Source organism: Chionomys nivalis, chromosome 1 (assembly GCF_950005125.1).
Source record: "Chionomys nivalis chromosome 1, mChiNiv1.1, whole genome shotgun sequence".
Taxonomy (NCBI): domain Eukaryota; kingdom Metazoa; phylum Chordata; class Mammalia; order Rodentia; family Cricetidae; genus Chionomys; species Chionomys nivalis.
In genome coordinates, this window is record NC_080086.1 from 102,447,791 (window position 1) to 102,460,986 (window position 13,196).

General features: G+C 52.4%; 1 protein-coding gene across 1 annotated transcript; it reads right to left on the reverse strand.

The window, feature by feature from the left end:
• Positions 1–3,697: 3,697 nt before the first annotated feature.
• Kcnf1 (potassium voltage-gated channel modifier subfamily F member 1) lies at positions 3,698–8,217 on the reverse strand. The gene has a single exon (XM_057791331.1). The coding sequence runs from the start codon at positions 7,806–7,808 to the stop codon at positions 6,294–6,296; it is 1,515 nt and encodes a 504-aa protein (XP_057647314.1). The 5' UTR covers positions 7,809–8,217; the 3' UTR covers positions 3,698–6,293.
• Positions 8,218–13,196: the final 4,979 nt, after the last annotated feature.

The following is a 13,196-nucleotide window of genomic DNA, read 5'->3' on the forward strand; positions in this document are numbered from 1 at the left end:
ACACAAATGTAGACACACACCCAGACATGTACACACAAACACACAGAGACAGAAGGACACAGACACAAATGCAGACACACACCCGGACATGGACACACAGACAAACACACAGAGACACAATGACACAGACACACTCACACAAAGATATGGACACACAGACACATATACAGACACACAGTGATATACACACACACACACACACACACACGAGGTATTGCACACCTAGCACGTGCTCTCTGATAAGGCAGATCCCTCACACTGGCTAAGAGGTCTCTGTGAAGGTCGGAGATGACCCAGCCACTGTGAGGTGGGGCTCGAGCCCTTGCTGAGTTTCACCACACTGGGGGAAGCTGTTTCTTCAGGTGAATTTCCAAAACTGGCCTGACTGGGTCAGTCCCCTGCTGTGGTCACCAGTGGGTGAGGTGGAGATGGACTGAGCAGGAAATGAACACAGAGAAAGGATTGGGGGGAGGGGGGTCCCCACAGCCACCACAACTTTGAGGTGCCAAGTTGTCATATTACCCTCCACAGTCTGCCCCCTTCATAGAGAGGGAAGTGAGGGAACCATAGAGCTTCCATAACCTGCATTCTGTCCCACTCCACTGGGAAGGCACACGGGGACAGTGCTACCTCTGGCTGAGAAAGGGTGGTGACTGGCAGGGGAGTGAAAGCAAGAGTAGAATTCTGATTGGTGGACAACGGGCAGAGGGTGCCAAGGACAACAGGTACCTCCAGTGCACAGTGTGATTGGTGTGAGACAGCCCACAGGCCTAGAGTAGTGGAGATGGAGAGAAGAGGAGGGTGACAGGTACTACTTGGGGGTCATGCCAGGGGAAGAACTATGATGGGCTCAGCACCCCCTTTACACCTTGCACTCGGGGAAACATCAAAGACCAATAGAGAGATCTGGCGTGCACCCCAATCTCACACAACAGCAGAGCAGGCAGCAGCTGGCACTCTCAAGGGTCCAGTTTATGTGAAACCTAACAGTCTCCAGCTGGGCCTCCTCTGGGGCCTATATTCAAGACTGGGGTGCACTTACACAGCCAGGCCTAGCTGGGTGCGTGTGCAAATGTTTGTGCCTCCCCCAGTCTGGGTTCTCACTGTGGCAGACCCAGCTTTTGACAATGACGGTGATCCTGGCATGGTAGTGTGTGTCTGGAGAGAGATTCTGCCAAGGAATTGCTATCTGCTATAGTCAAGCCCATATCTGGAAGGTACTGGCGGCTGTGCTGAGTGAGGGGTCAGGTGATGCTTGTTGGCCTTGGCTTCTGGGAAGGGATGACTTCCCAGGCCAATGCAGTTGTTTGGTCCCCATGATTGACTTCTCTATAACTGTGTGACTGTAGACAATTCCCTGTCACTTCTGCCAGGAAGCAGGTGGTGGATGGCTGGGGGTCACACCATTCAGCTCAGGCACAGTACCTACTTCTGCCATCAGTACCAGCCTGTGGCTTCTGCCCTTTGGACCCCAGTTTCCCCATCTGTAAAGCTAAAGCTAACCCACTCCTTGGAGGAGTTGCAGACAGCCCTGCCCCCACAAGCCTGAATGACTGAGAAGCTCACAAAGAAAAACAATAGCCAAGCAGGGGATCCCTGGTTCTTCAGTGGTCTCTCCTTTTGGAACCCCACATTATCCTTGCAGCTATACCTAGAACTGCTACAGGCACAGGGAACAGTTTGTTTATGTTTGTGTTGGGGGGGGGTATCCACCTCGGATGTATGGGTATCAGTCAAATCCTCACTCTGAAGCTAAAATGCGCCACCAGGCACACCACGCACAGAGCTGTCTGCCTACAGGCGACAGGTGGGAGGCTTCTGGAAGCAGTGTTTCTCATTCCCCCAGAGGAAACCTGTGACATCAAATCATGGAGGGGGGAAGGGGGAGAGCAGGCAGCCTTTCCCACAGAGTGAAGGAAGGCAAGAGCTGGGTCTTGCAAGCACCTCCTCTCTAGCTAAAGCCCTAAGAGGTCTGGGAACCAGTGGCTGTCACTGCAAGGCCATTGCTCCTGTCTTACCTGCCTCAACCACTCTCCCCAGGGAACAAACCTTGTCATTATCTCAAATCAGCCTACTTATCTTCTGAGATACCTCCAGACTGAGGCTGTAAGCCCCTGGCTAAGCAGCCAGAACGGACCCTGAATGCCACCACGCAGCCACACATCTGCCCAGAGTGGCTCACCGGAGGAAATATATTGACCTCTTTTCTTACCTTACAAAACACCACCACTAAAGCCAATTCATCACTTATGGAGGGACGCTTTCCAGAGACTGGACGGCAGCACCCTTCACCTTACTAGGAAGCTGGGTCAGTGCTGAGGTGGGGCCCTGAGATCTGGTCACAACCGCTGGGTAGGGGTGAGGATCGGGTTGTCCATCTTCAGAAGAGTAAGTCAGCTGAAGGTTCTGTCTGGTTCCTGCCACCACCACCAGCCCTGCTTATGGCTTCAGTGCTCTGGGCCTCAGGTTGCCCATCTGGAAGATGGACCGACCGGTTAACGTCATGTAGTCGTTTAGAGTTGAAACGAAATGGTTTGTGAATATGTCACTGTTAGAAATATTTTCTAGCATGAGCTCTCTGCCAACGCAAAATCCCAGTCCAGCAAATCAAATAGACCAAATTAAGAGATATCCAGGTTTATTTTGACTCCTGCTCTCTTGGGTGGTCCTGAGGGGAACCGGAAAGCCGCCAAAGCGACCATGGGGGAAAGGGAAAAAACCACGTTTATTATTTGGGGAGCAGTTTAAATAGCCTGGGAGTGGTCCTGACCCTTCCTGGGGACGGAAGTCAAGGTTTGGTGGGCTACCTTGACCCTCCTCCTGAGGAAGTTCAAGGGCCACAGTGGTGGGGCCTCCAAAGATGGAGGCGGGAGACCGGGATTTACAGATACCACGTGTCCTTTTCTTTGGGGGTTAAAAATCAATTTGTATTTACACACATACACAACTCTAATCTAAATGGCACGACCATTCACTCTCAATGTTAACAGAAACAAAACAAGGTATCCCTGTGACCCAAAGGTCTGTAATAAATGTTTCAAAGATTATGATTCAGGGCCATAGTTTCCCATCTAAGCAAGGAGGGTGTTAAACTCAATGATACCTCATCTTTCTGTCAACATAGACCTTCCACAACCCCAAAACATTGTCTCACTCTTAACAGATGAGGACAGGCTGTGGTATGGTGGTATGTGTATGTGGTATGTAGGAGGATATGCAGGTGAGACCACATCCCTAGAAGAGAGAGGTGAAGAAACAGCTTCTAGATGTGTCTAGGAGACTGGAAGTGGAGGGGACGGGCAAGGCTGGACTGCAGGAAGCAGGCTAAAGCCAAGCCAGGCCAGGAATTTTCAGGCGCAAAGGAAGTGGGAATCTGAGAGCCTGTGACATCATAAGGACAGAGAGAGCAGCCTTTGTCCTGCAGTTCCTATTCTACCCTGTGGTGTGACAGCAGTTACCTCCCCCCCATGGTCCCTGGCTCCTGGGACATTCTTGGTCGTTCTTCTGGAAGGGTTCTTGGGCAACCCTGAGGCTACCTTAGCTGTCTTTTCCAGCCCAGGATGGGCAGACTTCCTCTGTAAGGGCCATAGAAGAAGTCACTCCGGTTCTGGGAGCCATCTAGTCTACCTCTGCTCTGTCTTGTACTGCCTTAGTCATTCCTAACAATCCCCAAACACACAAATAGGCAGAGTAGTTCCAATAACACTTTATTTATGGACAACAAAATTTGAATTTAAAGTACTATTCACAGATCACAAAATGTTATTCCTTTGAGGTTTTTTTTTTTTAACCATTTAAAAATATAAAACCTATTCTAAAGTCACAGGTTGTGCAAAAACAGGTGGTCCATCCACCAGATCTGGCCACAGGCTAAAGTGTACAGGCTTACTCTGATCGTTCAAAGCCAGTTCGTGGACCAGCAGCCCTAGCCTCCAGCTGCACCTGGGAGCTTGTTGAAAAATAGCTTTTTTTTTTTCTGCTCTACAAATCCAAACCCTGGGTTTAACATGATCACTGTCACTCATGTGCACTTTAAGTTATAAAAATACTGATGCCAGAGGGTCATTTCCGACACTCTCATTTCATAGGAACAGAGTGTAGCCTGGACACTGAGCTTTCAGAGCTGCCCCTGGTTGGTACAGCCAAGTTCAAGTACTTGAAACCCAGAGATCTCCCAGGGACTAGGGACTACTGACTCTCAGAACATCCAGGCCACTCCTCTCTGACAAAGCATATCACTGTGTAAGGACACTGCTAGTCACTGAGCCACCCTGGGACCAGTGTCCCCCTGGATCCTAGGTTTGGAGACCTCACGGGTGGTCTCCCACTCCTAAATGAGCAAAAGAAGCTCTGGACTTGGGCGTACCCTTCCCTCTAACTCCTTGTCTCCACCCTCATATCCAGCGTCACTGCCCCAGAAGGCAGGGAATGCAGGAAGGTGGCCTTCTGCCCACTCTCTCTGTGAACCCTGGGCTTCCCCACCTCCCTGGAACCTCCTCAGGATGGTACCCAGGTCCTGCCTTCCCAAGGACTCTGGGGTAAAGGGTATAAACAAAGGCAAGCTAATCTTTCATCAAATCTATTGGGCCCCAAGAACCCACATAACCCAGAAGGCCCTGTCCTCCCCTGCTTAAAGTCTCTACTTCCTCAGACCCCAACTTCTTCCCCTGCCTCTGATGGTCACAGAACCTGGTGTCATCCTGGAGAAACACGAAGAGGAGGCACACAGCACAGTTCAGAGCAACCGATGTCTTAGCCAGCCTGACCAGAGGTGCTAATGACCTTCAGAGTCTTAGGTGAGAGGGCTGAGGGAGGGGGAGACATGGGGCAGTCCCTGTGTCCCCTTGGACAGACACTGACATCACTGCTACATGGGTATCTACCTCAGGTCTGATCCATCTCTACCTGAGTATCCTCTCATGAAAAGGCCTGGAGTGAGCCTGCACCCCACAGATATATTCTTGATTTTCGAGACTTCAATATCCAAGTGACAACCTCCTACCTCCTGGAGACCCTGCCAGAAGAATTAGCAGCCCAACCCTTGGCAATTCTGGAAAGGCAGACCTAGAAGGTGCCCTGAGAAATCAGCCCTCCTCTTACTTCTGGGAAAAATCTGAGCTCAGGGAAGAGAAAGGAGCTGCCCAGGGTAGAGGCAGATGGAAGCCAACCCCTCTCCCCCCATTTATAACCTCCACCTCCTTCCTTGGAGGCCCCTCAGCTGGGGCGGGAGGTTGGGGTGAAGGGCAGGTCCCTATGGTCCTAGAAGGTGAAAAACAAGAAATGGTTAGGCCCGCAGGCCCAGCACTTAGGCTTTGGCCAAGAACAGCGTTCCAGTGCCCTGCTTTCGACTGCCCTCGGCCAGTCCAGGCCCGTGGAGATGACAGTGGGCAGCTATGTAATTTACCCTCTTCCCAGCATAGAACAACAGAAACAGTTTTGATTGGCAGATCACATACTGATGCTAGGATCTGAACTAATAACTGTGGTTCTCTGGCTTCCCCCGACACACAAAGCACGGAGGAACTCAGACCCTCCCTTGTAAGTCCCACAGAAGGCCTCTAGCCCAGTACTGCCTGGTGTTGGAGATACCACATGAACTCAGGGACAATCAGAACCAGGCCTGAATTCCTCTTCTGTGTGACCATGAACCTCAGTTTCTTTACCTGTAAAATGGGGCTATCTGTCTACCAGGGTAGCTGGAAAGGAAAAAAGGGGAGCGGAAAGGACACTGCTCCACAGGTGACAGCTATGGGCCAGCTGCCCCACAAGCAGGCTATGCCACCTCTCCTTCCTCCCCAAGCCTCAGGGAGGCAGCTTTTCCACAGAAGGAAGCAGGAGAGCAGCGTCTTGTGGAATGTGGCAAGGCGCCTTGGAGCTGAACCCTGCCTCACAACTCGTCTTTAATTAGCTCTCAACTAAAAATAGCTACCCCCACTACCCCCCACTCCCTCTGGGGCTGCACTAGGGTGTGCAGGAGCCACTCTTGGGGTGACAACCAGCCTGAGACAACCCACAACATGGAGGATATGCTGAACAGGAGGTCTTTACCGAAGAGGACACAGAAGCAGCTGTGGGCTCCTGCCAGACCATTCCAGAAGCCCCAAGGGGCCCCGTGGCTCCTGCACTCCCTAGAGGGCTTCCACCTGGACAGCTGGCACCCAAGGAGTCTTACCCAGCCTTGGCAGGGTCTGCTCAGGGGAGGGCTGGGAGACACAGGCAGCTGCCTAAAGACATGCCTGCCCAATGGTCTGTCCATCCACATCCCAGTCTGTCCCTGCCAGGGAGCCGAACCATCACTTGCAGCTCTGGAGCCGGGTCCTATGGTGCTTCTCTGTCAGCAGGGGGATGAAGGTATCACTGTGTGAGAGCTTCAGCCGGCTGCCCCAGCTTGGCCCCTCCCTGGCAGCAGGCTCCGGGGGCAGGGTGTCCAGGTCGCTGCGAGAGCCCCCGGGTTTGCCTTCTGCACTGCTGGAGTTGAGCTCCATCAGCTCCAGCTCGTGTTTGGCGGCTGTCTCCAGGACACGCTGTTTGTTGTAGTACCTGACAAAGTTGTTGATGATGGGGTGAATGGGCAAGGCGATGGCAATCACCCCACACAAGAAACTGATGGCCGCGTTGAGCTTTCCCAGAGTGGTTTTGGGGTAGATGTCACCATAGCCCACTGTGGTCATGGTGATGATGGCCCACCAGAAGGACTGGGGAATGCTCTTAAACAGAGTTTCAGGGTGGCTCTGCTCCATGGTGTATCCTAGTGCGGAGAAGACGAAGATGCCCACGGCCAGGTACATAAGCAACAGTCCCAGTTCCTTGAAACTGCGCTTGAGGGCGTAGGTGAGGGTCTGCAGGCCTGAGGAGTGGCGGGCCAGCTTGAAGATGCGTGCGATGCGCATGATTCGCAGGGCCTGCACAGCCTGCTGCACGTTGGTCAGCTCCATCATTCGCGCGCCCAGGTGCGTGAGTGTGAGGCTCACATAGAAAGGGAGGATGGCCAGCACATCCACGATGTTCATGAAGGAAAGGGCAAAGTGCAGCTTGTTGGGCGAGGAGAAGAGGCGTAGCAGGTACTCCAGTGTGAACCAACCGATGCAAGCAGTCTCCACGTTCTCCAGGGTTGGGTGCTCCACGCGGTTACCCTCAGCGTCTACCACCTGCAGCTCGGGTATGGTGCCCATGCACATGACAACAGAGGAGACAAGAATGAGCAAGAAGGATAGAACTGCCACCACCCGCGCAGGGCACGATGACTCCGGCTTCTCCAGGAACTTCCAGACGCACTTCTGGCAGCGGCGCCATCGGCCCTCGGCCGCGTCCACACCCAGGTCGTCCAGGATGAGCTGCACCCTGCGTGCGATCTCCTCCAGCTCCTCACGCTTCTCGCTCAAGTGGCTCTTGCAACAGTCATCCAGGAATTTGAGGTCCACCTTCCAGAAGTCCATCTCGTTCTTGAAGCAGATGGGGCAGATGCCCTTCTTCATGTGGACCTCCCCAAAATAGTACACCTCAATAACACACTTAAATGCGTCCGGGTCCCGGTCAAAGTAGAATTCGCGCTTGCCTGGGTCGTAATCATCGCACAAGGAAAAGATGGTGTCGTAGCCACCTGCCAAGCAGTCCATGAGCTCCGCCAGCCGGGTCTCGGGGTACTGGCTGAGCAGGTCTCCATAGAGCACCTGCCGCACGCCCCCCACATTTACCACAATCTCAATGTCGTCGCCTGCCACAGAGTCCTGGCTGCCAGGCTCCGGGAGGCTTTGCTCTGCAGACGCGTCCATGCTCCCCACGGGTGCGCTCCCAAGCCCGGGTTCCATGGGTCCTGCCTCAGCCAATGTGCCGCCCTCGGGGACGGCAGCCACCTGCTGGGAAGGGTACTCACAGCCGCAGGCGGCAGGAGGCTGGGGTACACCGTGGGGGAGCCATACACCCAGCAGCAGCAGAGGGTCTGTGCGAGGGCATCCAGGCGCGCCGGCAGAGGCAGAGAACTCCGCTGCCGTTGGCCTCCGGTGTTCAGGATACTCACCCGCGGCTCTGGGTCTGTCGCTTCAGCTCGATCCAGAAGATCCAGAATAGGACCTGGCTTTCCTAGCAAGCAGAGACCTTCCCCGGGGCAAGCAGGCGGTTTCAGCGGGTAGGTCCAAGAGCTGCGAGATCCGGATGTGCCAAGAGCGAACTTGGACTGGCTTTGCAGGAGCGGTTCCGAAACACAATAGGAATTCCAACCTGACGTCAAACGCTTTGCTACTGTACCCTCTTCTGGTGAGATTTTGCACCGCACGCGCAGCAGCTGCCCAGGAATGAGTTAACCCTTGGGCAGACCTGCACCACTGCCGCCACCGCCACCCTTCTCCACTACCGGCGCCACCTGCTGCGCCGGCAGGCTCAGGGGTTGCCCTCCAGAGCTTTAAGGTCACACAGGCTCAGGCTGGCGAGTCCCTCCTGAATTGCTAGGTGACAAGGGGAAAAAGAGGACCTCCACCTGTTGCTCACCAATCCCTTAAGAGGCGGCTGCACACTCCTTGGGCACATCCCTTCTGTCCTAGGCTTCTGCTGGCCCTGGAAGGGTTCCTAACACTCCGGAGCGCTGCCCTGTCGGTGGTTTGACCTTGTCCACTACCCCTAAAATTTGTCTCCGCTCCCAAAGTAAAAAAGGAAATTGCTCCACGTTACAAGATGGAAAGGGAGGAGAGTTTAGCCATTCCTTAACCCAAAAGCTTTCCTGCTGGCTTACACAGCCATCACCAGTAGTTCCCAGAGTCCCTGCGCCCTCCTTCCCTGCCCCCACTCCTCTGAAGGAAGTCAGTTCTTCCAGTTGGTTGCTGCCTCACTCCCTCTCATCTTTCTTCAGGCTGAGAGCATCTCTGGTTCCAGCCCATGGTTTTTACCATCAGGGTTATCAAAGGTGGACCCATCTATGGCCTGGAACTGGGTCTAAAAGTAAGCTGAGCCAAGCGGTAGCTCAATTGGTAGAGTCCTTTCCTGGCATGCACAAGGCCCTGTGGTTGTTCTCCTATACCACATAAACCAGCCCAGATATGCTTGTCTAGGATCCCAGCTTTCTTCACTTAGGAAAGGGAGGCAGGAAGGACAGAAGTTCAAGACCATCAACTAGCTTTGGAGGTTATCCTGGGCTAGAGACTGTCTCAAAAAAAAAAAAATGCTGAAAGGACGAATAGGCAGAGCGAGTAAGACAGGCTAATAGCACAGCCAAGCTATCTGTCTGACCATGCGGTGGCAAGCATGCCATCCACATTTGCCCAAACCCACAGAATGCACAACAGCAAGAGGGGGCCTAGAGGACACTGTGGGCCGAGTGGCTGACGATGGTGCTCTGTCTCCGTGGTTTCCTCAGTTGTGACAAGCCTTCCATTCCCACAGGGATGTTCAGAGTGGGGGCTGCTGATTGTGGGGAAGCTGTAGAGACCCGGTCTGGGAAACTGCATCTTTCTGTGCACCTGAAACTGCTAGCTTTAAAAGACTATTAAAATGTAGTCTGAAAGCTGGATTTCTGAAACGCTCAAGATCCTGCCCGTTCGTGGGTCATGAAACTGGTATCTTAGGCCACTGGCAGTATTGTTCTTTAATGGGATGGCATAAAAACAGGACGCACTAAAATACAGCACACAAGGTATCATTTGGGGGAAACGTCTTACAATATTTATTTCGTTTCCATTTAGCGCCAGTCTATGGTGTGCTACTCAGAAAGGGAAACCAGCGAAGAGAACGGTTGGGTGACAGTAATGGTTAACACTCATGTAAGAGCACTGTGTACCCAGCACTCTGGGTACTTTCCATGTTTCTTACTCAGTCCCCAGCTGCTCTCAGAGAAACAAAGACATCAAGTAATTGCCATCATCACCAGCTACATTTGGGATGCAGGCTGCTGGGCTCTAAGGCGCCTTTCTTTACTACAATCTACCATCTCCACACTAGATCCATCTAACCCAAATTATTCCCCTTTCGGCTGCTTCCTGTTGTTCCCTGTCCGGGCAGGGTCCAGTGCAAACAGCATCTAAGACTGAGCTTTATGGGCTTAAAAAGGACCCATTCTCGCTGACGTAATTACTGAGCTCCTGTGCATCTATGCATGCTACATCCACCCTGGGCAAAGATATAATCATACTCTACTGGAAATTTAAATACTGTTGTAATATGAGCGGCGGGGCTGCGTCCCCGGCACCCGGCCGCCCTCATGGCTAGCTTATGCCCCAAAATAATTACACCGGAATTGTATTCTTTTAATCACTGCCTGGCCCATTAGTTCCAGCCTCTTATTGGCTAGCTCTTACATATTGATTTAACCCATTTTTAATATTTTGTGTAGTACCACGAGCTGGCTTACCAGGAAAGATCTTAACCTGCGTCTGTCTGGAGTGGGAGAATTATGGCGACTCCCTGACTCAGCTTCTTTCTCCCAGCATTCTGTTCTGTTTACTCCGCCTATCTAATTTTCTGTCCTATTAAAGGGCTAAGGCAGTTTATTTAACCAATGAAAGCAACAGATTAATACAAGACCCACCTCCATCAAAATACGGTACAGCTAAGGGAACACATAACAAGAGAGAGAGATGTGCAGGGCGGTACTGCCTGAGCTCTCCCATAGGCAGTGTCAGGATGTCAGCTGATTGGAAGAGGAAGGCACAAAAGCAAGGTGTTAGGGCCTGGGATCGAACCTCAACTGATAGAGTGCTTGCCCAGCACAAACCAGCCCTGAGTTCCACCTTCGGCACCACAGAGAAATTGGATATGGTAGAGGCAGAAGGGTCAGGAGTTCGAGGCTATCTATCCTTGGCCATGTACTGTATTTGATACAATGCTCCCTGTCTCAGAAACAAACGAAACTCACTGTGTTCACCTGGTTGATATCATGGTGCCTGATGGCACCTCGGCCACCACTCCAGGCACCGTCCCTGTGTGCAGGTGCTCTCACAAACCCCAAGATTTGTAGATACCTCGCCAGCACAGAAGAGGCTGGGGGTGGTTAAAATTATTCTCCAAATATAATGTACGTACAAATCCTAAGAAAAGGGCACAGGCAGGACAAATCCGGACTTGACCAGGCAGGCCTGGGAACAAGGAGAAAGTGGGAGTCTTCACTGGAGTCTCCACGGGAAAAGTCAAGGCAGGGGAGAATAAAGAGCTTAGGGCTGGGGAACCGAGGTCCTCTGGCAGGCCCAGGATAAGGATGGTCTCCTTTGCTTTGGTACCTGGGTCTGGGATGATTAAGAGAAGGAGAATACTGGGCACACTGAGGATTTGCTGGGGAGGTGGGCAGGGCAGGGCTTGGAACTGAACTGGTCACGTCCTGTAAAGAACTTAAGAGTGGACTAACCCTGCGGGACAGTCTCCTCTCAGGCTTTGCGGCACAGATGCCACAGCTCAGGCCACGGAGGAACACTGCTTTTGGCTTGTTCTCCATGGCTGGCTTGGCTTGCTTCTTATGTAATCCAGGACTCGGGTGGCCCCACCCACAGTAGACTGGGCCCTTCCATGTCAATTGTTAATCAGGGGAATGCTCCTGTAGACTTATTTGCCTACACATCAATCTCTCGCTTCTTCCCAAATGACCCTGATGTGTTTTGGACAAGAAAACCAACCAGCATGATGGGTAAGGCGACTGACTCTCCTTGCAGAGTTCGAAGGCCTGGGGTGTAGGGTTCAGCATTATCATTCATAGCGGGGGTGGGTATTATGCCAGATTTGGTGGGGTCTGGCAGCTGAAAGCAGGAGGTCCAACTGCCTGGCCAGCCTTGAGCTGCCCACCGAAACTCAGGTGGTAGCTAGCCACTTTCACCTACGATGACCCAGACAGTAGCCATTGGTCTCCTGGCTTCTGAGTGTTCGCAATGTGCCTAGTGCCAAGGAGAAGCTGAGTTTGACCTTAGCAACTTTATTAAAACATGCCTCACAACGCGTGTGTTGTGAGCGCAAATGTGCATATACAAGTACAGGAATGTGGGAGGATGCGTGCGGGCATGCACCTATGTGCCCGTGCATGGAGAAGCCTTAGGTCAGCCTTCAGTATTGCTCTAGGAACCCTGCCCACCTCATTTTTGCAACCCTGTCTCTCACTGTCTTGGACTCACTGGTTCAGCTGGCCAGTGAGTCCTGGGGATCTACCTGTCTCTGCCTCCCTGGAGCAGGTGTCTTGCTAGGGTGTGGTCCTCAGGTCCTCAAGACTGTATAGCAGTAGCCTACTGACTGAGCCGTCTCCCCAGCCCCAGCCTCCTCCTTTGAAGCAGACGGTGAGGTTTAGTGTATTCACCAATTTGTACACCATTCCCATCAGTGACTTTCAGCTCACTTTTTTGTTTTGTTTCATTTTGTTTTTGCAATATGAGCTCACTATGTAACCCTGAGTGTCCTGGAACTTACTGCATAAACCAGGCTGTCCTCAGACTCCTAGAGATCCACCTGCCTCTGCCTCAGAGTGCTAGGATTAAAGGCGCGTGCCATCGCTTCCGAGTTCCACTCATTTTTGTTATTCCAAGAAACAGCCTTGTACCTTGTAGCCCTGAGCCTTAGGCCTTTCCGGCCTTCGGAAACCACTGGCCTGCTATCTGTCAGCTTGTCTGTGTGGCTATTTTGTATAAATGGAATCTCATAAAATACAGCCTTTGTGACAGGTTGGTTTTTTTCCACTTAGGATCCTTTAAGGCTCATCCATACTGTGGCAGGCATCAGTTTTCCATTCCTTTTTATGGCTGAGTGGTGGTCACTATACTGATAAATCACCCCTTGTTTCTAGCCCTTTGTGGGAAGTGGCCGTTGTATTAAAGCAGGCCAAGTAAGACTGGGTATGAAGGGTGTGGAACTAGGAAACAAACTGACAGAGGCCTAGACAGGAGGGATCCCAGCCTAGATACTGAGCCAGACAAGGGCTTTACATACCTGAGTCTTTGTACAATGTACAGGGCTGCCCACCTAGCCCTGGGCTTATTATTCCCCATCTTTCAAAGCTCAGCCCTCAGGATGCAGGCCTCTGACAGGATGTCTCCTAGGACTATGCTATTTCCCTGTGATCCCCAGGGATATAAGCCCCTCCCCTCAAACACTCACAGAGCCCCCTGCTGTCCCGTAGCACAGGCCTGGTCACCCAGGGCCTTGGGTAGGCACAGTGAGGGAGACAGGAGAGGTCACTTTAGCATAATCAGATTCCGCAGCCTGGAAGATCATAAGGGTGTCCATGCCTATGATGGGCT

Excerpts from the sequence above, each read along its gene's own strand:
- Kcnf1 (XM_057791331.1), bottom strand. The coding sequence starts at position 7,808 with ATGGAACCCGGGCTTGGGAGCGCACCCGTGGGGAGCATGGACGCGTCT.